At 41.8% G+C, this 24,665-nt stretch overlaps 1 protein-coding gene across 2 annotated transcripts in view; it reads right to left on the bottom strand.

Annotated features, from left to right (window-relative positions):
• The window catches only part of LOC121579467 (gamma-aminobutyric acid receptor subunit beta-4-like), a 47,166-nt gene extending 34,319 nt beyond the window's left edge, over positions 1–12,847 (bottom strand). For both annotated transcript variants that reach the window (XM_045224424.1, XM_041894068.2), the window contains exons 1-2: positions 11,629–12,847; positions 9,997–10,091 (exon numbers count right to left, since the gene is read on the bottom strand). In XM_045224424.1, the coding sequence (XP_045080359.1) occupies positions 9,997–10,091; positions 11,629–11,708 (175 nt within the window). In that variant the 5' untranslated portion in view covers positions 11,709–12,847. The remainder of the gene's footprint in view (positions 1–9,996; positions 10,092–11,628) is intronic.
• Positions 12,848–24,665: the final 11,818 nt, after the last annotated feature.

Below are 24,665 nucleotides of genomic sequence, written 5' to 3' on the forward strand. Positions count from 1 at the left end.
TTTGCCTATAAATAATTTGACAAAGCTTTTAAAAGTAACTGCCAATGGCGGTCAAATGTTGGAAGATGTAGATAACAGAGGAGAAAAAGACTTACTGAAACAATTTACAGACAACTGGTTTTTATTAGATTTCCCACAGTCCTTTAAGACCACTTAAAACTCCAAATGGTGAGCTGCTAAAAGATCATGTAATTAGCGGCTTTCAGTTCATGGTGTCATTTCTATGGGATCTCCTATTTGACCATCACCTTAATTATTCAGCACTTATTGACTGATATGACCACCTGACCACCGTGATCACATGGTTTGGCGGACAACCTTGTTTGGAGAAATGTGTAACACAAAATTATTTCTGTACTAGTAAGTTGTCATCATGTGATAGTTGGAATTTGGATGGACCTTGATCCCAAAATTGTCCTATCCTCAACGATGATCGCAACATAAAAAAATATACTATAGGCCTAATGGTTTGTCAGAAGTCATGGCTGTCTTACAGTATTGAATTTGTATTGTGCATCTTATCATAGCATATCTTAAAACCAACCAAAGACAACATGTACTGTACTTCAGCAGCTAGCATTCTATCCCCCTGATTAAGGTGGACTGAAAAGTGAGATAAAGCCGTCTGGGATGTGCACTTTAACTCTAATCATGGTGACTAGGATAGGGATCTCAGTACAAAAAGATCCTCTGATGCAAAGAGATAGGCAGCCTCTCATGCAGTCTGAGCTTGCTTGTGTGTGTGTCAAATCAAAACAAATCCAATTGCATTCGTCACATGCTTCGTAAACAATAGGTGTGGACTAACAGTGAAATGCTTACTTACAACACAGAGAGAAAGAAAATAATAGAAAAGTAAAACACGTAATAATAAAAGTAACGATACACAATGAGTAAAGATAACTTGGCTATATAGCTCAGTTGGTAGAGCGGTTCGTTTCCCACGGGGGGCCAGTATGAAAAATGTATGCACTCACTAACTGTAAGTCGCTCTGGATAAGAGTGTCTGCTAAATTACTAAAATGTCAAATGTAAATATACAAGGGGTACCAGTACTGAGTCGATGTGCAGGGGTACGAGGTAATTGAGGTAGATATGTATAGTACATATACTGTAACTAGGAATAAAGTGACAGATAGTCTGTGTGTCTGCCTGCGTATGTGGCGTGTGTGCTGGCAGGGGCGTCATGCACCCCAAGAATCTGAGGGGACACAAAGTATGGGAGGATGCTGGAGGGTGGTTGGAGAACTTAGCATTTTTCAAACACTTGAAACAGCTTTTTCCTGCAATCTAGAGCCATAATGATTATGCTTAATCATCAATCTTCTATGTAAAAAAATATGCATATTTTTCTGCACATCTAAACATACCTCTTGAGCTGTTTGCATCCTCCTGAATGGTGGTAAAAAAAAAAATATATATATATACAGTGGGGGAAAAAAGTATTTAGTCAGCCACCAATTGTGCAAGTTCTCCCACTTAAAAAGATGAGAGAGGCCTGTAATTTTCATCATAGGTACACGTCAACTATGACAGACAAAATGAGAAAAAAATTCCAGAAAATCACATTGTAGGATTTTTAATGAATTTATTTGCAAATTATGGTGGAAAATAAGTATTTGGTCAATAACAAAAGTTTCTCAATACTTTGTTATATACCCTTTGATGGCAATGACACAGGTCAAACGTTTTCTGTAAGTCTTCACAAGGTTTTCACACACTGTTGCTGGTATTTTTGGCCCATTCCTCCATGCAGATCTCCTCTAGAGCAGTGATGTTTTGGGGCTGTCGCTGGGCAACACAGACTTTCAACTCCCTCCAAAGATTTTCTATGGGGTTGAGATCTGGAGACTGGCTAGGCCACTCCAGGACCTTGAAATGCTTCTTACGAAGCCACTCCTTCGTTGCCCGGGCGGTGTGTTTGGGATCATTGTCATGCTGAAAGACCCAGCCACGTTTCATCTTCAATGCCCTTGCTGATGGAAGGAGGTTTTCACCCAAAATCTCACGATACATGGCCCCATTCATTCTTTCCTTTACACGGATCAGTCGTCCTGATCCCTTTGCAGAAAAACAGCCCCAAAGCATGATGTTTCCACCCCCCATGCTTCACAGTAGGTATGGTGTTCTTTGGATGCAACTCAGCATTCTTTGTCCTCCAAACACGACGAGTTGAGTTTTTACCAAAAAGTTATATTTTGGTTTCATCTGACCATATGACATTCTCCCAATCCTCTTCTGGATCATCCAAATGCACTCTAGCAATCTTCAGACGGGCCTGGACATGTACTGGCTTAAGCAGGGGGACACGTCTGGCACTGCAGGATTTGAGTCCCTGGCGGCGTAGTGTGTTACTGATGGTAGGCTTTGTTACTTTGGTCCCAGCTCTCTGCAGGTCATTCACTAGGTCCCCCCGTGTGGTTCTGGGATTTTTGCTTGCGTGGAGCCCCAGATCGAGGGAGATTATCAGTGGTCTTGTATGTCTTCCATTTCCTAATAATTGCTCCCACGGTTGATTTCTTCAAACCAAGCTGCTTACCTATTGCAGATTCAGTCTTCCCAGCCTGGTGCAGGTCTACAATTTTGTTTCTGGTGTCCTTTGACAGCTCTTTGGTCTTGGCCATAGTGGAGTTTGGAGTGTGACTGTTTGAGGTTGTGGACAGGTGTCTTTTATACTGATAACAAGTTCAAACAGGTGCCATTAATACAGGTAACGAGTGGAGGACAGAGGAGCCTTTTAAAGAAGAAGTTACAGGTCTGTGAGAGCCAGAAATCTTGCTTGTTTGTAGGTGACCAAATACTTATTTTCCACCATAATTTGCAAATAAATTCATTAAAAATCCTACAATGTGATTTTCTGGATTTTTTTTCCTCAATTTGTCTGTCATAGTTGACGTGTACCTATGATGAAAATTACAGGCCTCTCTCATCTTTTTAAGTGGGAGAACTTGCACAATTGGTGGCTGACTAAATACTTTTTTCCCCCACTGTATATATGCTTCTCTGCATCTCTGCTAAAATCTGGATAAAAGATTGAAAGGAATGTGAGTCTTATTCAGTACATTTAGTTATTACTTGTTTTTCTAAAGTCTACCAACCTGGACAGCAGGCATCCCAACTAAGATAGTTAGACAACCTAGCTACTCTAACTTGATTAATAGCCTGAAATGGCCTCTTGGTAGCTAGTTATGAGGTTGGGAGATTGGGAACCTATCTGGGCTAGTTAAAGCCAACTTCATAAAATTGCTAGGTGGCTAGTAGTAAACAGGAAAAATCTGAGGTTGTACGTGCCCCTGTGCCCCCTATGGGCATGACTCCTCTGTGTGCCGGAGTGGTCAGGAGTGTGTATGTGGGAGCGTGTATGCATGTGTTTATTTATGTGAGAGAGGGAAAGAGAGGGTATGGGTGACTAAGATGGGGATGAAAAGGGATAGAATAAGACTGTTAGTGCTGTGAGTGTGTGTGTGTGTGTGTGTGTGTGTGTGTGTGTGTGTGTGTGTGTGTGTGTGTGTGTGTGTGTGTGTGTGTGTGTGTGTGTGTGTGTGTGTGTGTGTGTGTGTGTGTGTGTGTGTGTGTGTGTGTGTGTGCCTGTGTTTATGCGGAAGGGGCTTTAGTACTGACCACATGCTCCCAGCGCTGTGACTTCCCTGCAGTGACAGAGGGCTGATGATGTGTCCTCACATCGTTGAAATTAAAACAAATTCAAGTGCAACACATTACTTACTGCTGAAATCACACCACATCTTTCTCTCCCTATTGTCAACACAAAGAAAAAACTAAAGGGGAGAAATTCCCTTGTCACAAAAGCTCTTTGTGTATCATGGCCTTGGGTGTGACATGTCGCGAATAGAGGCAACTTCTTCTTTTCAATTTTGCTAATTAAACACTGGGCCATGTTTTATATGATCTGACCGTAAATGGGCTCCTTCGTCGTGAGACCGTCCATGTGTGGGGCCACATGGGGCTGTCTTTGTTGAAAGGCCTGGCTCCAAATGAGAAACCACAATCTCATATAAATCAAGGTTGTCAAAAGCTGACCTGATAAGAGGTTGTAAATAAAGCCTTTATAGGAGGTCATTAATTTAATGGCAGTATCTCTGAGACAATAGCTGATTCCATTTCCATTTTATAGTGGAAATGTTATACAGTGCATTCGGAAAGTATTCAGACCCCTTCCCCTTTTCCCAGTGGTGGAAAAAGTACCCAATTGTCATACTTGAGTAAAAGTAAAGATACCTTAATAGAAAATGACTTAAGTAAAAGTTAAAGTAACGCAGCAAAATACTACTTGAGTAAAAGTCTAAAAGTATTTGGTTTTAAATATACTTAAGTATCAAAAGTAAATGTAATTGCTAAAATATACTTAAGTATCAAAAGTAAAAGTATAAATAATTTCACATTCTTTATACTAAGCAAACCAGACGGCACGATTTCCATGTTTTTTAAATTTACGGATCGCCAGGGCACACTCCAATACTCAGACTTCATTTACAAATGAAGCATTTTGTGTTTAGAGAGTCAGATCAGAGGCAGTAGGGATGACCAGGGATGTTCTATTGAGAAGTGCGTGAATTGGACCATTTCCTGTCATGCTAAGCATTTGAAATGTAACAAGTACTTTTGGGTGTCAGGGAAAATATATTGAGGAAAAAGTTTTTTAAATTTTTTTGGAATGTAGTGGAGTAAACGTAAAAGTTGTCAAAAATATAAATAGTAAAGTAAAGTACAGATACTCAAAAAAACAACTTAAGTAGTACTTTCAATTATTTTTACTTAAGTACTTTACACCATTGCCTTTTCCACATTTTGTTGCGTTACAGCCTTATTCTAAAATTGATTAAATAAACATTTTTCCTCATCAACATACACACAATACCCCATAATGACAAAGCGAAAAACATTTTTTTTGCAAATACAAAATAAATAAAAAACGGAAATACCTTATTTACATAAGTACTCAGACCCTTTGCTATGAGACTCTAAATGTAGCTCAGGTTCATCCTGTTTCCATTGATCATCCTTGAGATGCTTCTACAACTTGATTGGAGTCCACCTGTGGTAAATTCAATTGATTGGACATGATCTGGAAAGGCACACACATATCTATATAAGGTCCCACAGTCAACAGTGCAGGTCAGAGCAAAAACCAAGCCATGAGGTCAAAGGAATTGACCGTAGAGCTTCGAGACAGGATTGTGTCGAGGCACAGATCTAGGGAAGGGCACCAAAACATTTCTGCAGCATTGAAGGTCCCCAAGAACACAGTGGCCTCCATCATTCTTAAATGGAAGAAGTTTGGAACCACCAAGACTCTTCCTAGAGCTGGCCACCCGGCCAAACAGAGCAATCAGGGGAGAAGGGCTTTGGTCAGGGAGGTGACCAAGAACCCGATGGTCACTGTGACAGAGCTCCAGAGTTCCTCTGTGGAGATGGGAGAACCTTCCAGAAGGACAACCATCTCTGCAGCACTCCACCAATCAGGCTTTTATGGTAGAGTGGCCAGATGGAAGCCACTCCTCAGTAAAAGGCACATGACAGCCCACTTGGTGTTTGCCAAAATGCACCTAAAGGACTGACCATGAGAAACAAGATTCCCTGGTCTGATGAAACTAAGATTTAACTCTTTGGCCCTATCCCTAAGGTGAAGCATGGTGGTGGCAGCATCATGCTGTGGGGATGTTTTTCAGCATCAGGGACTGGGAGACTAGTCCGGATCGAGGGAAAGATGAACGGAGCAAAGTACAGAGAGATCCTTGATGAAAACCTGCTCCTGAGCACTCAGGACCTCAGACTGGGGCGAAGGTTCACCTTCCAACAGGACAACGACCCTAAGCACACAGCCAAGACAACGCAGGAGTGGCTTCTGGACAAGGATCTGAATGCTCTTGAGTGGCCCAGCCAGAACCTGGACTTAAAACCGATCTAACATTTCTGGAGAGACCTGAAAATAGCTGTGCAGTGACGCTACCCATCCAACCTGACAGAGCTTGAGAGGATCTGCAGAGAAGAATGGGAGAAACTCCCCAAATACAGGTGTGCCAAGCTTGTAGCATCATACCCAAGAAGACTCGAGGCTGTAATCGCTGCCAAAGGTGCTTCAACAAAGTACTGAGTAAAGGTTCTGAATCCTTATGTAAATGTGATATTTCCGTTTTTATAAATTTGCTAAAATATCTAAAAACCTGTTTTTGCTTTGTCATTATGGGGTATTGTGTGTAGATTGATGAGGGGAAAAAAACAATTTAATCAATTTTAGAATAAGGCTGTATTGTAACTAATGGGGAAACAGTCAAGGGGTCTGAATACTTTCTGAATGCACTGTATAAATCCATACATTAACAGGCCATAGGTGCATAAAAACATTTGTTCAATTAGAGGGGCAGTGTACTTTATGATTTAAGAGACTCTTGTCTAAATTCAAACTAGCCAATGACAATGCCCATCATTTGCATATTGACTACAAAGAGTTACAGTTCATATGAGGAAATCAGTGAATTGAAATAACTTTATTAGGCCCTAATCTATGGATTTCACATGACTGGGAATACAGATATGCATCTGTTGGTTACAGATACCTTAAAAAAAAAATGGGCCTCACAATGGGCCTCAGGATCTCGTAGCAGTATTTTTGTGCTTTCAAATTGCCAATTGATATAATTAAATTGTGTTTGTTGTCCATAGCTTATGCCTGCCCATACCATAACCACACCGCCACCATGGGGCACTCTGTTCACAATTTTGACATCAGCAAACCGCTCGAATGTACTGCCAAATGCTCTAAAACGACATTGGAGGCAGCTTATGGTAGAGAAATGAACAATACATTATTTGCCAACAGCTCTGGTGGACATTCCTGCAGTCAACATACCAATTGCACGCTCCCTCAAAACTTGAGACATCTGTGGCATTGTATTGTGTGACAAAACTGCACATTTTAGAGTTACCTTTTATTGTCCCCAGCACAAGGTGCACCTGTGTAATGATCATGCTGTTTAATCAGCTTCTTGATAGGCCACACCTGTCAGGTTGATGGATTATCTTGGTAAAGGAGAAATGCTCACTAACAGGGATGTAAACATATTTGTGCACAAAAACTGAGAGAAATACGCTTTTTGTGCGTATGGAAAATGTTAGGGATCTTTTATTTCAGCTCATGAAACATGGGACCAACACTTTACATGTTGCGTTTATATTTTTGTTCAGTGTAGTTTTAAGTGAATACAACTAGCCCATGGACTTGGTTGCATTTTTTAAAAGGCAATGAAGAGGCTTGAAACAACACCAAATAAACAAAACATTGAAAATGCACTTTACTTTGGTCCTACTCTAAGAAGGAACAGAGACAAGAGAGGTTCAACGTTGACAGATAAACACTCTCTCTCTCCTTATCTCTTTCTTTCATTTCCTTGTCTATGTCTTTTTTCCTATTGTCAAGTTATATTAGCCAAGGCCAAAGCAAGACGATTCTACAGAAATATGACAATATAATGAATGTATTGCCATATATAAACCAACCATTGGCCTTACCACCATAATCCATTATCATCCTCATCATCATCATCATCAAGCACTTTGATGTATTATTTTCCTACCTTGTTTGTCTGTCTAGTTACCTCAATGCATAATCAGATTCAACAGAGCACATGGGTGGTTTGGATAATGCTTAGCACAGGCTCTTTCTCAGTCAGACAGTACACTACATCCATGGGCTATTTGTGGAGAAGTAAGAGCCAAAGCCAATAATCTACACAAACATGAAAGGAGTAAAAGAGGTAAGAAATACAAGGCCTCACCATCAGCAACTAACCCAACACTGAATACTACAGGAACATAGCAGAGGAGAGTACAGTGAGATGGAAAAGCTGTCTTTATTGTTTTACAGTACTATCTTAACATACTGTAGGCTTCCCATTTTGCTAACCTCGCTGATCATACTCTGGACTATATGTAAATAAACTGCTAAATTAGACCCAGATACACAGTAGCCCGTGATGTCATTCACGCTACAAAGTAAAGGTTTACTAGTTTGTCCTTAAACTAAAGCATAGAGAATTAAATCCCATTGATATGATCCCCCTGAGTAGTGGAGGTAGGTGGATGTTGGGGTGGGGGTGGGGGGATAGTGTGTGAAAGCCTGGCGTTGGGTTGTGTTGACCGTTTTAGGGCTCTGTCAGTTGAATTCCAGTTTGGCTCAGGGATCAATGAAGAGGTGAGAGGACAGGGGGCTGTGTGGAGTGAGTGCAGCCTGGGTTTTCATGCGGACCAGCATTAAGGCCACCACACATCAACTGGTTCCCACGGCAGCACCCTGGGCAAGCCAGGATTCAACCATTTAAACCACAGGCTCTATCATCGACAAGTATAGCGTTCTGGGTCAGTTTTCTCTATTCTGGTTCGGGCTTACAGCACAATAGCTTCAATGTCTGAGTCCAGCATGGGGCACCAATTAAAAGGCCTCCCTTGTTCTTTTGGCTCTCCGGAGACGAAGTTGGTCAGCAGTTGTGTCAGGACAGAAGTGGCTGACTGATGATGGAGTTATCAGGATGTGATGGACTACAGCTCCCTGGCCTGAGGGAGCCTTGGCTAGTGGAAGAGGCGCTGCCGCTGCCTGCCCGGGACACTCAGACTAACAACTTAGCGTGCTGCAGTGTGGAGCAGCAATGGGAACTGACTAGGGCTGAAAAGCAAGGAGCGAGCTGGACGAGAAAAAACTTAATGCAATGTTTTTATGTTGACCTCAAGTGTAGACCGTTAAGCAAAGCATCATTCAAAGGCGCGCGAGAGAGAGAGAGAGAGAGAGAGAGAGAGAGAGGGAGAGAGAGAGGGAGAGCGAGCGAGCGCATGCGAGAGAGAGAGAGAGAGAGAGAGAGAGAGAGAGGGAGAGAGAGACATCCCAAAGACACAATAACACAGCTCTGTCAGAGGAGCTCTTTCTAGCTTGACGTTAACCACTGAGAGAGAAAAAATAGGAGAGAAAAGTACAGCAAATAAAGACATAATGGCTGAATTATGTTTTACAACCGTTTTTGTTGTTGAAAACCTGTTTAAATTTCAGGAATCGGATCTTTCTACAACAACACAGATTGGCTGTTTCAAACGTTAAAGCAGAAAGAACATGTTTTTGGGATAACATGTAAGTGATTAAAATATGTGTATTTTAAGGTACTAAGATTATATTATGATTATATATATATATATATATATATATATATATATATATAATTATTATTATATAATCAGATGTTACTATAATCAGATGTTTCACCAGGTGTGCTTGACCTTGATCACTCATTTGACTTGATCAGTTCTTATTTATGTCTTGAATGCATAAGATCAGACAAACCAACCCCACACAGTTATAAGACTGTTATGACAGAATTATCTTTCAAGATAATGCTGTTGCTTTCCTATTACTATTGAAGCAACATTTAAACCTTATGAATGAGCTTTCATTTTATACAACTTTCTCTTTTTGTCAGTGTTTCAACAGCAATGTCCACTGACAAACTGGACAATAATAAACGTATTTGGCCTTCCCTGCATTCTAGAGAGGACTGAACTCACTGCTATGGCTACAGTCTGAATCACTTGTCTTCAGCTTGATTTCAAAACTCACCACACTCTAGTGGTTCAACCCATTATGTTGTTCTCTACAATTATACCAATGTACAAGCCTAGCTTCCCACTATTAATTGCTTCGGTAGGTAAAAGCTTCATGTCATTTTCTATTCCAAAGACTTTGTGTACTGACACAACCCTTGGTTAACAATCATTCACTGAAGCTGTACGCCAATAAAACTAGTGTTAGACTGATTCTGTATGTGCCACACTTCTAGAGAACAAGCCATCTTCCATATGTGGTGGTGAATAGATGCATAGCAATGATATGGTAGCAGTCACTTCAAAGCCTCTGCCTTTGGTGTTCCAAAGGCTAACATTTCAAATGGTTTCAGAAAAATAACGACCAATAGCACAGGTGCAATATATCTCACATACCTCCAAAATCAGGCCTTAGACGGATGTCATACCCCTTCAGCAACTTGTCCACGGTGGCCTTGGCCACAGATATTCCGGTTTGTCCATTGGAGGTGCTGTGGAAAGAAAGCACAGTTTCAAGACCCTGTCAGGAGCCATGAATGGAAACTAAACGTGAAGCTCAGTTAGCCTACTTGTGAATATGTTTCACATTACACTTGTAGCCTTCAACTTGCTCAATATTCAATAGCAAACCTAAAATATGACATTTAAATATTTCTTACATTTCTAATTGGTAAGTCTATGGCAACAACCACTGCTTTAGAGGGGATTGGGAGCATGCTTTCTTGAGGTGATCTGAATTAGGCTACACCTGGCATGCTAAAGACTCACCTCTTACATCTAAATGCATGTCAGTGTCAGTAGGACATTGAGAAAAGCAGAAGTATTTAAATGACGTAATTAAATAAAATACCTGATTGATATGTTCCTTATTAACACTGAATAACAATGTCATTAACCACATAATTAATGAGGCATAAACAAGTATGAAATCAAAGAGCTGATGAATGTGTCAATGCTTGTAGGCGCGTGAGAAGTGTAGCGATCACCCCGTACATTTCCTGTCATGATAGGCCACTACAATGAAATTGAAATGTCAAAATGGAAGACCCAGTTTGGGGCCACCGCTGTTTGATTAGCGGGCAAATGTTGTCAGGCTCAGTAGGCTAAATGCAATGTAGGCCAGCGGGGAATATACTATGGTAACGTGGTGAATATAGACCTTATTTTGTCGGCCTACCTATATGTCTTCATTTACACTGGACATGACAAAACATTAGTCAAGAAATCGTCCTTCTATAGATAAGCCTACTTCACGATCTCCACTATGCGGTTACAGGTGCTCAAAATACGCAATATTGGAGAGGACTGAAGACTTGAAGAGCAGTGTGAATACTGAATTAAAAAAGGTTTAATCAAATTCAAAATCACATGTGTTGATGTGATGATGACCTACTTTAAACGACTGACAGGCGTTTGGGTTTTATTTTCTCCTGCTGATCAATGATGAATCGGTAATAGGTACGCGACATGGTGTTGTTGATAGGGGTGGGGGTGGAAACAAGACTTGCCATGATAATTTGCATTTTGGTGGATTTATGATGTTCTTCTTTACATAAACATTGCGACGATATACGTCTATAATTAATGTCATAAAATTAAGGTAAGGATGAGGCTTTGGCTACATTCCTCTGGCTAATATCCATTAAAAAGCTAGTCGTGGTGATTGATCAATGGTATGGCTAATTTAATAGACCCAGCCTTGTTACTGCCTAATTATCGGGTATGTACGGTTTGATTGTATTACATATGATTGATACTGGCCCAAGCCAATTAGCCACTATTTACAATTTGGATAGGAGTGCGTTTTACAATAGACAACATGAACGCGCGCCTCTTGCTCGCACACAGGCGCGTGCGCCACATAAAATGATGAAGTATTAGAATGCAAACGCAATATGAGTGGTAATGTCGCTTTAATGTCGGTGCTGACAAAATCTGATTTCACTGGTTTTATTCCTGCCTATAGCCTTCTGAGCTTTATGATAAGCTTTTGCTCTCATGGAAATATATCTTAGAACGCTGTCTTACCTTTGAGCAAAGCAAACGAAGGACAGAGCCGCCAAAGCAGAGAAAATTCCACATAATTTATCTTCTTGAGGACCCAACATTTCCACAAATCCTTATATAGTTTCAATAATCCAACCGCCTGTGGTCCAAAGAAAATTGTGAAAAGAAAGTTTAAAAAAAAGCAATTAAAATAAATTGCTGGAAAAAAAGATATGATACATTTAGTAATGTAATGGCTTTATACAAAATGCGTGTGTTTAAACCTCGTAATTGGTCCAAGCTGTTTTCCCAAGCTATGGAAATCCGTGCAGGTCACAGACCCCCTCAACCAACACCAGAAGATCCGACATCTTGCTCATAACAGCCTACACAAGACTTTCAAAAAGTGATAACAAGCCTTCTTCTTTCAAAACGAAAAAGTCCAGCAAAAATGAGAGAAGTCTGATAAGGAACAGCAACGTCTTGTTGATTAAATTGGCAGTTGCAATTTCCCAGTCCAAACCTGCAGAAGAGTCATGATTCCAGCGATGCTCCGGCGCTAGAGATTGTTCCACAATGTAGTCTATGATGTGCTTAAGAATTTGTTTTAGCTGTAAATGTTTGGGGGTGAAAGGGGAGGAGTGGGTAAAAAAAGAAAAAAGAAATCTTCATTCCCCTTTTGTTGCTGATGATGATGTAGATTTGCTTCTCTCAACTCAAAGTCAGTGAGGAAAAAATGCCTATAAAAAAATGCAATGGACAATATCTGATGCAGACGTCAGAGCAGGCTATATCACCCCTCTAGTGAAAAATTAGACACAGCGAAATATGGATGACTCGTCATATATATCAGCCAGTGTATGTATCACAACATTGGATTTCATGTCAAAGAGGATAACCTACTGAAAAGCCCAGTCGTCTCCGTTGTCGAACCTTATCTCTTGATTGAATACCTTACATGTTTCGTTCATCTTCTTCTCGAAGCACTGAGCAAATAATGACAAAGATTGAGGAACACCCGCAAGAGCATTGGTTGTGAAAACAAGTGTTGCAATTCCCTTGTACAAGATTTCGTGGGAAATAACTTCAGCCTAATGCATTGTATAAAATGCTAATGTTAATTGAAATAATTAAACATCTGAAATCTTAGGAATCATTTCAGCGGCAGCCTATCCATGCACTGAATCGCCAAGGAATGAAGTGAAATGATGCCCATATGAGTCTATTCACCCTGCAACCCATTAGAATGTTGCTAGCACGTTCCGGCGCGTTTTCATGCATTACCACTTTCCCACATAGTATATTTGAACACACAGCAACACTCATAGGGTACTCACTGAAGACAACACACACAAACATGCACACACACACACACTACACATTCGCACACACAAATGCAGCTAAATGCAGTTCATGTTACATCTTTACAGTTGTGTAAGCAGGTAAAGAACATACACAAGCACTCCTGCAGCCACTTGAGAATATTAGATCAATACTTTTAATAGCATAAAACATTATTCAAGTATTTATTTGAATGATAATCACATTATTACTCATATTCACATCCCATGCTACAATCAGACAATATGTGTTTCATACAGAAGAGGAGGCTTTCTGTAAGGATCTATGTGCTGTCCAGTTGCTAAGCAACCCAGCGAGCACTGATGCAGTTATGGTGTTTCGAAGGCTATGTGCAAAGGCTCATTGAAAGGACCACTGCCACTACTGTGGCATCATCTGTGGGACAGAGGAGCAGACATTATAATGTATAGGCCCATGTGTGAACCATACATCCAAATGTTAACATATAATTAGGATTCAGTGAGGTGATGGGTCAGGAATACCTTATAAATGTTCTCTTTGTCAGTGTTTTAACAGAGACAAACTTGTTTTCCCACTGCACAATAATAAACGTATTTGGCCTCCCCTGCGTTTTAGAGAGGACTGAACTCACTGCTATGGCTACAGTTTGAATCACCTTATTGTCTCAGCTTGTTTTCAAAGCTTACCACAGTCTTGTGTTTTGTCAGTGATTTAAAATATATAAACTTGTTTTACAACTGCATATTAATTAACTTAGTTGGCCTCCCATGCATTTTAGAGAGGACTGAACTCACTGCTATGGCTACACTTTGAATCACCCCACCTCACCTCATCATCATCATCATCATCATCATCATGACAGTAACATAGTGTAACACAATCTGGGAAGCTTTGAAATAAAAAAACAAACAGAATAGAACAAACTTACTGTAACTTACAGTACCAGTCAAAAGTTTGGACACACCTACTCACTCAAGGGTTTTTCTTTATTTTTACTTGTAGAATAATAGTGGAGACATTAAAACTATGAAATAACACATATGGAATCATGTAGTAACCAAAACAGTGTTAAACAAATGAAAATATATTTTAGATTTTAGATTCTTCAAAGTAGCCACCCTTTGCCTTGATGACAGCTTTGCACACTCTTGGCATTCTCTCAACCAGCTTCACCTGGAATGCTTTTCCAACAGTCTCGAAGGAGTTCCCACATATACTGAGCACATGTTGGCTGCTTTTCCTTCACTCTGCGGTCCAACTTATCCCAAACCATCTCAATTGGGTTGAGGTCGGGTGATTGTGGAGACCAGGTCATCTGATGCAGCTCTCCTTCTTGGTCAAATATCCCTTATACAGCCTGGAGGTGTGTTGGGTCATTGTCCTGATGAAAAACAAATGATAGTCCCACTAAGCGCAAACCAGGTGGAATGGCGTATCGCTACAGAATGCTGTGGGAGCCATGCTGGTTAAGTGTGCCTTGAATTCTAAATAAATGACAGACCGTGTCACCAGCAAAGCACCCCCACACCATCACACCTCCTCCTCCATGCTTCACGGTGGGAACCACACATGCGGGGATCATCTGTTCACCTACTCTGCGTCTCACAAAGACACGACGGTTGGAACCAAAAATCTCAAATTTGGACTCCAGACCAAAGGACATGTTTCCACTGGTCTAATGTCTATCAGTGACATTTCAACTAACTATCTACTAACCCTAACCATTGCTCTAACCCTAACCTTAACCCGTATCCTAACCATAACTTTAACCTTAGCAAGCAGTTGCTTATCAAAGGATATTTTGTTGATAGTATGACCATCTGTAGAGCATCTATCCAAATACAGTGAGTGACCGAGAGTGGAGAGTTTGTATTGAACGTCTGTGCTAGAGAGCCAGCCACTCTGTCAGTGGTGTTGGACTGATTGATATTGAGGTCAAACTATTTGGGCTTTCTCTGTATCATTAACTTATTTGGTGATGATAGAGTACACATTTGCAAAAAAAACGGTTAAAACAGCTCATCTATATCAGTGGACAACGCATTGTCAGATGTGTCAATAGCTGATGCCGATCTTAATCAGCAGCAAGACTTTATACACTTAAGCCGCCTTAATCCACGACAATATGCCTGGAAACAACTTTTATTCTCTGCCTATATTTACATTTTAAAAGTTAATTATATTTGTTGCATTAATAATTTAATTCAAATATACAGTGTTGTAGAGAGCAAGATGTTGAATATGTATTTTTGTTATAATTCAATATAATTAATTCATTTTCCTGTATGATTGTAAAAAAAAAACTTAAGATGCATTCTTGAAGAGAAAAAGGGAGAGAGAGAGAGAGAGAGAGAAAATTACATTTCACTGAAGCCAAGGCACTTCTTTTTGCTGACTCAATGAACACAGCCAAGCCTGCTTTTTGGAAAGGCAACACTGCAATGGATTGATGGCAACATGCTTTTACTTTGTAAATATCACACATTTTGGTTGTTGAATCTCAAAATTGTTTATGTCAAACATTTTCAACAATTGTTCTATTACATTTATGAGTTTCTTACTACTGTATGTGCTGGTATATGGTTAGGGCTGGCATACAGTATACACGTTAATAAGTAAAGATTATTGTATATTCCATGATATCTTGCAAGAAGATGATTAGTTCATTGATATTGTTCCTTAACCAACAGAAAACGGATGAAAAGGTGGAAAATACCTAGAGATTTCCCTTTCATTTCCCTTTCAGACAACCCTTAGCTATAGGTCTTCACCAGGGTGGGTTTGTATTGTCTTCACCAGGGTGGGTTTGTATTGTCTTCACCAGGGTGGGTTTGTATTGTCTTCACCAGGGTGGGTTTGTATTGTCTTCACCAGGGTGGGTGTATAGGTCTTCACCAGGGTGGGTGGTGTCAAAGGAAGCTTGAGGGTCAGATTAGCTGGAGCGCTAGCTAGCTTTGGTGGGGAGTGAGACGGAGCGTCTCAGACAGTGGGCCAGATGGGTTCCCCTTAGCACCGTCTCTGAGGGACACAAAATCGACGCCTCTGTCCACTTGCCTTTCCCCCCAAGCCCATCCATGCATGCTGGAACCCTAGGCTCCGGGGTCACCTGACCACAGGACATGGCTCTAATTGGCTTCTGTGGTAGGGCTATCCAAGCCCCTGAGATGTGTATGCTCCATGCTCCTTTTTTCCTTGGCTCACATGTTACATAACGCATGTGAGTTATTGGGTCACCCTTACTCCTCTGATATAAATAGTATCACATGCTTAATGCATTGCTCCCTTCCAGTCACTCTTTTGCTCTTTTTCGCTAGCTATGGGCAGCAGGTAGCCTAGCGGTTAGAGCGTTGGGCAAGTAACCCAAAGGTTGCTGGTTCAAATACCAGAGTCAACTAGGTGAAAAATCTATTGAGGTTTCCTTGAGCAAGGCACTTAACCCTAATTGCTCCAGGGGGCCTTATTACTACGGCTGACCCTGTAAAACAACACCTATCCAGTGTATGTGACAATGAAAAACCTTTAAAAAATACATATTTATTCATCTTTGTCAAACATTCAAATCATACCAAATAACATAGACAACACCTAAATGAAATATTGAAGCTTTCGAATCAGATAACTATTCTATTGTAGATTGTGTGCTGTTTTCCGCTTTTCCACCCTGTGGAGAGAGTGAACATATTATTCCTCCCTCTGTGTTTTGCTAATTGCCCTTAACATATAGCCTGGGCATGATGACATACATACAACCACGTTGCACTTCTCTCTCAACATCTCCCTTACTGTGGTGTGTTCATCTATAAACTATGAAATTGCAATGTTTCTGCAGGATTAGCTGTGGTGACTGTCACAATAGAAAAAGGTCAGATGCTGCTAAAGGATACAAACAATGTATAGCAGCGTTGGGAGATTCAGCACCATGGTCAGCATCATAATAGGGAATCCTGAAGTTCAGCACCAGAAGACAATGGTCAGCAACCATCTAGGCGCAGCCAAGAATCCTTGGAAATAAACACAGGAACGCCTTATCAGGAAGGAAGAAGCAAGAAGCCGGAAGGGGAAGGCTTCCCATGAACTTTGATCTGCTTGCTAGTCTGTGTCAGCCATATATTGCTTTCCAACATTAATCATTAGAATTGTACAAAAATAGGGAATACATTTCTTCTGGGATTTTTTAAAACTAGGCTACATCTACATGCAACTCCATCTCATCCTTTACAGAGAGGTCCTTTGGTTATGCTTGATAAATTATAGTGGACATTTCTATAGACTGTCTTTGATTCATTAAAAAACGTCATGATGTGCTTCTCTTTCCTATAAACAGCACAGATTAACTTTAGGTAATACTCTCATTCAAGCCACTCAATGATTGCTGTGACACATCTGATTTGGGAGGGTCATATTGGCCCAATAGAGGGATAGGGAGGGTAACAGTCTTGGGTGAAGGGGTCCAGTCCATCTCCCCTGGACCATCAATTGTCTTCCTGTTTTCACCCTCCATAGGGAACAGAGAGTTCCAGTAGACCTCCAGGGAGCAACAGGGATTGAAAAATACTGCCTTTTCTCAAGTCACACCTGACAACTAGCGCCTGGGCTAAAGGAAGAAAGGAATGTGAAAATCAATGGTTGTATAACTGATGTATGCTCTGGGATTTCTTCTAAGGGTACCATCTCACTGATGAGTTTCCACATGCACTCACACTGCTACTCTCTCCATGGCCACTGTCGCAAGGCCTGATCAGACATGAGGGGTTCAGTTCACTATATTTAGACAGAACACAAATCGTAAAGGCCAGTAATAAACTGTGTGTTGTACGGTAGGCAAGCAGGTGAATCCCCCTACATGATGCTGTTCTAAAGGGGAGTTCATTGTAACTGTAACCCTCAAATTTGCTTTAAAGAGGTTTAGAATCAGGTAATTTGTTTGAGTGCTATGTGCAATGGTATGCCAAAACGTATAGTGCGAATAAAGAGGAACTGAAGAAAAATGATATAGAGATAATTACTTTAGACAACATGACAATTCATAATAAATTACCACAGTGACACATTTCCACTGTGTATTATAACAGTGTTATATAATACATGCTATGGGATGCTACTTGGGCGTCAAGCATCATGTACAGTACTGTGAATAGTCTTAATGAGCCAAACAATGTCACTCACGGTTTGGGGGTTCCCATCCATGTGGATCCAAAACTGCTATTAAAAGCTGTGTTTACAGACGAGGGCATTTTAACACAGCCATTTAGGCCATATAATTAGATTACACATAGTTATAGTCTGTACGTTGTTACTGTCATTATGTTAGGCTTATATTGGTCAGAGAGAGCGAGAGAGTTAAGAGGCGGATGAACAAGAAATACAGTAGGTCTGAACCAAATGGATGAGCAAGTCTTGACAAAGCATAAACGGAAAGGGTAACAAACAAAATTGCCGGGGAGAAAAACAACTAACAAAAACGCTGGGTGCAGCCAATCATGTGTTATGAGGCCTTCAGATCCCATAGCATTAGTTTGTTCAACTACCATGCTATCTCACTAATTTCAATAGGCTCCAAATGGCAGCAGAAAAACCATGCAGTCATTAAAAAGGGTAATGAATGTGTACTATTTTGCCCTAACAAATACTGGAACAGCAATGAGGCCAATAAATTGCAACGCACATAGAAGAGCTACAGTTTGTGCTGATGCTGTCACTACTCACTCTTCACCACATCCCACACCAATGTTCTTATTGTGATGTGATCATTAACCCTCAAACTGCCAGACACCACCCTGTACTACCCATATAGAACCACCTCCCTCCAGACACCACCCTGTACTCCCCATATAGAACCACCTCCCTCCAGACAACACCCTGTACTCCCCATATAGAACCACCTCCCTCCAGACACCACGCTGTACTCCCCATATAGAACCACCTCCCTCCAGACACCACGCTGTACTACCCATATAGAACCACCTCCCTCCAGACACCACCCTGTACTACCCATATAGAACCACCTCCCTCCAGACACCACGCTGTACTCCCCATATAGAACCACCTCCCTCCAGACACCACGCTGTACTACCCATATAGAACCACCTCCCTCCAGACACCACCCTGTACTACCCATATAGAACCACCTCCCTCCAGACACCACCCTGTACTACCCATATAGAACCACCTCCCTCCAGACACCACCCTGTACTACCCATATAGAACCACCTCCCTCCAGACACCACCCTGTACTACCCATATAGAACCACCTCCCTCCAGACACCACGCTGTACTCCCCATATAGAACCACCTCCCTCCAGACACCACCCTGTACTACCCATATAGAACCACCTCCCTCCAGACACCACCCTGTACTCCCCATATAGAACCACCTACCTCCAGACACCACGCTGTACTACCCACATAGAACCACCTCCCTCCAGACACCACGCTGTACTCCCCATATAGAACCACCTCCCTCCAGACACCACGCTGTACTCCCCATATAGAACCACCTCCCTCCAGACACCACGCTGTACTCCCCATATAGAACCACCTCCCTCCAGACACCATGCTGTACTCCCCATATAGAACCTCCTCCCTCCAGACACCACGTTGTACTCCCCATATAGAACCACCTCCCTCCAGACACCACGCTGTTTAGAAGTCATTGTTGTGTCGACGGGGCATATTTCGTGCACAAGTCAGGTAATGTTGCTTCACACACTTGCACACATGCGCAAGCAGGCACCTGCAGGCTCAAGTGCAAAATCGCATGTGCTCTCTCTCTCTCTCTCTCTCTCTCTCTCTCTCTCTCTCTCTCTCTCTCTCTCTCTCTCTCTCTCTCTCTCTCTCTCTCTCTCTCTCTCTCTCTCTCTCTCTCTCTCTCTCTCTTTGACAAGCTGCATTTCAGCCTGCTCTTTGTTTATTATACATGTTGAGCCAACCTCTATCTACCTGTTATGTGGACCTGACTTAAAGAGGCAAGGAGCTACATCTGGACATCCTCTTAACCCTCTGTTCATAGCTGGCTGGCATGTTTAACACACTGGTAGTCTTGATGCACATTTCACCTGGATGGACCATGGGAAATTAAGACAATTCTAATGGATTTCCTTTCCCTCAAATTTAGACTCAAGACACACCTAACAGGCTCTCTTTCTAGCTAGTTTGAATTTGAACAAATTAATCAAGACTTGTCTATACTAATATAATGTAAATTGATGAAAACTATAGAAGTCAGCAAAATGTGCCATGACCAAAAATAAAGCCTGCATGGATTTACTATAATGTATCAAATGTGAGAAGGCTTCCATAAATAGAAGCATCCCTGCCTGTTTGCCTATATGTACTCTACGTGGGAGTTCTGTGCGGAACCCCTGCGAGAAAGGGTTAATGAATTCCTCTCACAAATAGATATTGCCATGGAAACAGCTGCGTGACTGCTTGCAGCTTGTATTCGGTACACACAGGAGGAAAAAAACAATGGTGCTGGAGGTATTTTAAAATTCAGTGAGCAGAGGCTTTCCAGCATTCATAGCTGCATTTAAAAGCATTACCACAAAGAGTGAGGAGTCGCCACCTTGCAGCCCCCCCTCCCCCTCCCCCCACCCCTCTCCATCTCTGTCTCTGTCTGATTCAGAGGAGTGTGACTGGGACTGGAGCTGCATGTGGAAATAACCATGGAAATATGAGGTCCAGGCAGTAGGGAAGTAGGTGGGACATACTGTTTTGTTCTATATTCTGTGGGCATACTATACACTGTGGAATTACAGTGTTCATACACATGCTCAATAATAACACAATACTTGATAGATTCATTCCTTCACAGGCTATGGAGGAGACGTTAGTGAATGTGCCTAGCAGTCAGAGTGAGTGAGGAGGGGATGTGGTGAGTGTGGTGAAAGGAGTCAGGCGCAGGAGGGTAATCACCGAATACAGAGTTTATTCCTTCGTTGACACACAAATGCGCTCCAATAGCGATCAACGAAACAGGCACAGGGGAAACAAACATCCCTGGCAATACACTGTAACAGAATCCAATAATACATAGGCACAGGGGGAAAATCTACCCTGGCAACACAATGTTATGAGTAGCTCCACCGAGCTACATTACTCTCACAATTAACAATCACCCACAAGGACAAGGGGGCAGAGGGAACACTTATACACAGACTAATTAGAGGATAGGAACCAGGTGTGTGTGATTGACAAGACAAGACAATTGTGATGATGATTGGGGCAGCAGTGGTTAGTAAGCCGGTGACGACGAACGCCGAAGCCTGCCCGAACGAGGAGGGGAGGCAGCCTCGGCCGAAGTCGTGACAGGGGAGGAGAGTTAGAGGGTTGTGATGACGTTTACACCCCCCCTCCCCTTCTCCCTCACACTCATGCACACATGCACACGCACACACACAATTTTGTTTGTTATTCTTTACTTTGATGGATACACCTAATGGTTCCATTATAAATAAACAATGGTAGCTACATAAATCTAATCTGAGTAAAAAGAGTCCTGAGTTCACAGTCCTGAGTGGATTTTGAGTCTTGAATGTGTGTTTCCTGTGCCATACATCACATCAAGTAAATACAAAAGAGCCATGAGGACAGTAATATGGAGATGCAAGATAGGAATTAGACCTGCACATAACCATCTAACCTGGTACCCTCTCTAGGCAGAATAACGTATGTTTTTTCTGTGCCATTAAGTACCCTCCATGCCAATGGCAAGTGAATAATATCTAGTGCTGCCCAAATTTACTATTATGGTTCAGTCTGCAAATCTGGCCTTATAGGTTTTACAGCATTCACCATCGGTACAGAACTTAGACACTGCAGCAATAAATGTACTTCGATTCATAAATATTTTGAGATGCATTTAAAAGCTTTTCTAGGTCCATAGGGACAAGTACTGTTTGGCAAAGCATGGGTTTGTGGGTGAGAGAGAGGGGACAGAGCACAGTGTGTTCTGTGTAAAAACCCTTCCCTCTGGTGATACACAGAGCTCCATAGACAGGGCTTTCTGTCCATAAGTGAGGACTAAAAGGGGCCTCCTCACCTCTCTATCCCCTCCTATTCCAACCATGACCCAGGGAATTCACTCTACAGCCCACATTCCTAACCTTCCACCTGATTCTTTGTGAAAATGAAGCCTGCTCTATGTCAAAATGAGGATGTGTGAACACACACACACACACACACACACACACACACACACACACACACACACACACACACACACACACACACACACACACACACACACACACACACACAGAGAAATAACAAAAAGGACTTAGCTATTATGTTTGTTGTTCATCTCTCTTTCTTTAGAAAGAAAGTATCAAATATCGATTGCAATCAGCAAAGAAATGTCACAATTTCACTGTGGATCAGTCGATTCATGACTTGAGCCCAGGCCACCGCGTCAGCTGTGAAATGGTCCATTACAGTGAGGGAAAAAGTATTTGATCCCCTGCTGATTTTGTACGTTTGCCCACTGACAAATACATGATCAGTCTATAATTTTAATGGTAGGTTTAATTGAACAGTGAGAGACAGAATAAAAATAAAATAAAAATAGAAATCCAGAAAAATGCACATAAATTTTTTTATAAATTGATTAGCATTTTAATGAGGGAAATAAGTATTTGACCCCTCTGCAAAACATGACTTAGTACTTGGTGGCAAAACCCTTGTTGGCAATCACAGAGGTCAGACGTTTCTTGTAGTTGGCCACCAGGTTTGCACACATCTCAGGAGGGATTTTGTCCCACTCCTCTTTGCAGATCTTCTGATTTGACGGTACATGGCCCCGTCCATCGTCCCTTTGATGCGGTGAAGTTGTCCTCTCCCCTTAGCAGAAAAACGCCCCCAAAGCAAAATGTTTCCACCTCCATGTTTGACGGTGGGGATGGTGTTCTTGGGGTCATAGGCAGCATTCCTCCTCCTCCAAACAAGGCGAGTTGAGTTGATACCAAAGAGCTCGGTTTTGGTCTCATCTGACCACAACACTTTCACCCAGTTCTCCTCTGAATCATTCAGATGTTCATTGGTAAACTTCAGACGGGCCTGTATATGTGCTTTCTTGAGCAGGGGGACGTTGCGGGCGCTGCAGGATTTCAGTCCTTCACGGCGTAGTGTGTTACCAATTGTTTTCTTGGTGACTATGATCCCAACTGCCTTGAGCTCATTGACAAGATCCTCCCGTGTAGTTCTGGGCTGATTCCTCACCGTTCTCATGATCATTGCAACTCCACGAGGTGAGATCTTGCATGGAGCCCCAGGCCGAGGGAGATTGACTGTTATTTTGTGTTTCTTCCATTTGCGAATAATCGCACGAACTGTTGTCACCTTCTCACCAAGCTGCTTGGTGATGGTCTTGTAGCCCATTCCAGCCTTGTGTAGGTCTACAATCTTGTCCCTGACATCCTTGGAGAGCTCTTTGGTCTTGGCCATGGTGGAGAGTTTGGAATCTGATTGATTGATTGCTTCTGTGGACAGGTGTCTTTTATACAGGTAACAAGCTGAGATTAGGAGCACTCCCTTTAAGAGTGTGCTCCTAATCTCAGCTCGTTACCTGTATAAAAGACACCTGGGAGCCAGAAATCTTTCTGATTGAGAGGGGGTCAAATACTTATTTCCCTCATTAAAATGCAAATCAATTTATAAAATTTTTAACATGCGTTTATCTGGATTGTTTTGTTGTTATTCTGTCTCTCACTGTTCAAATAAACCTACCATTAAAATTATAGACTGGTCATTTCTTTGTCAGTGGGCAAACATACAAAATAAGCAGGGGATCAAATACGTTTTTCCCTCACTGTATATATCCGTTTCTGAGCAGTGTCAGCAGAGGTTAATTAGGAAGGGATGGATTTTAGCATCAGCTTCCAACACACATGGGGCGAACTCTGGGAAGGCATAATTACAGAGCTGAAAGCAGGCCACAATGGGTTAATCATTCGCTAGAGTTCCTTTTGGGATCCCATCCTCATGTGGGAATTTCTAATTGACGAGATCGCTCAACTCTACCCTGTGTTACACGATTAGGTGGCTATCGTGGCTTATCGCGGAGGTGCTGTGAATAGAGCCGTGCAGCAAACAAGAGAGATGTTCTGTGACATTGTTGGACAGGTACAGTATAATGTGATAACCACTAGCCATTATCACAGGGGCCAGAGAAACCAGGGAACCCGAGGTTCCTCCTGTTAGTCTGTAGAGACAGAAGACAGTCTACTTTAGGTTGTAGAGGTCATACAGCCGCTCGTACTGTGATGATGATGTATGACTGTGTTTCGTGTGTGAAAACCTTTATGGGACAGTTGGGGGATGGTCGGTATGGGAAGGTAGAGGTAGGATACGGTCTCAGCCCAATGAACAGTCGTTAATTTGATGTCTGACGGTGCTACAGTAGTGCCTTTTGTTTATGGTCGTGTTACAGTAGGAGAGGGACATTGCATCGTTATATGTGCAATCAAGCCCAGCATGCATCCCCTGATCAGACATCTGTCGTGCTGCAAACGATCATCCCTCAGGGCAACCATCCCTGGTCACAGAGGTCAACAGGAATCACACTCACCATCATACAGTATATATCCACAAACATTGTAGTGCTTGTAAAATGATTTAGGACAAGATAATTAGGACGGAATAAAATATCAGAGGGGGAGGGGTGACTTCATTGTCCTAGCCATACATTTGAAACGGACACTTAACCACCATAGTAGCTGTTTACCAAAAGCAGCATAGTATTTTTTATTCATGAATCACCT

This window comes from Coregonus clupeaformis, chromosome 13 (assembly GCF_020615455.1).
Source record: "Coregonus clupeaformis isolate EN_2021a chromosome 13, ASM2061545v1, whole genome shotgun sequence".
Classification (NCBI taxonomy): Eukaryota; Metazoa; Chordata; class Actinopteri; order Salmoniformes; family Salmonidae; genus Coregonus; species Coregonus clupeaformis.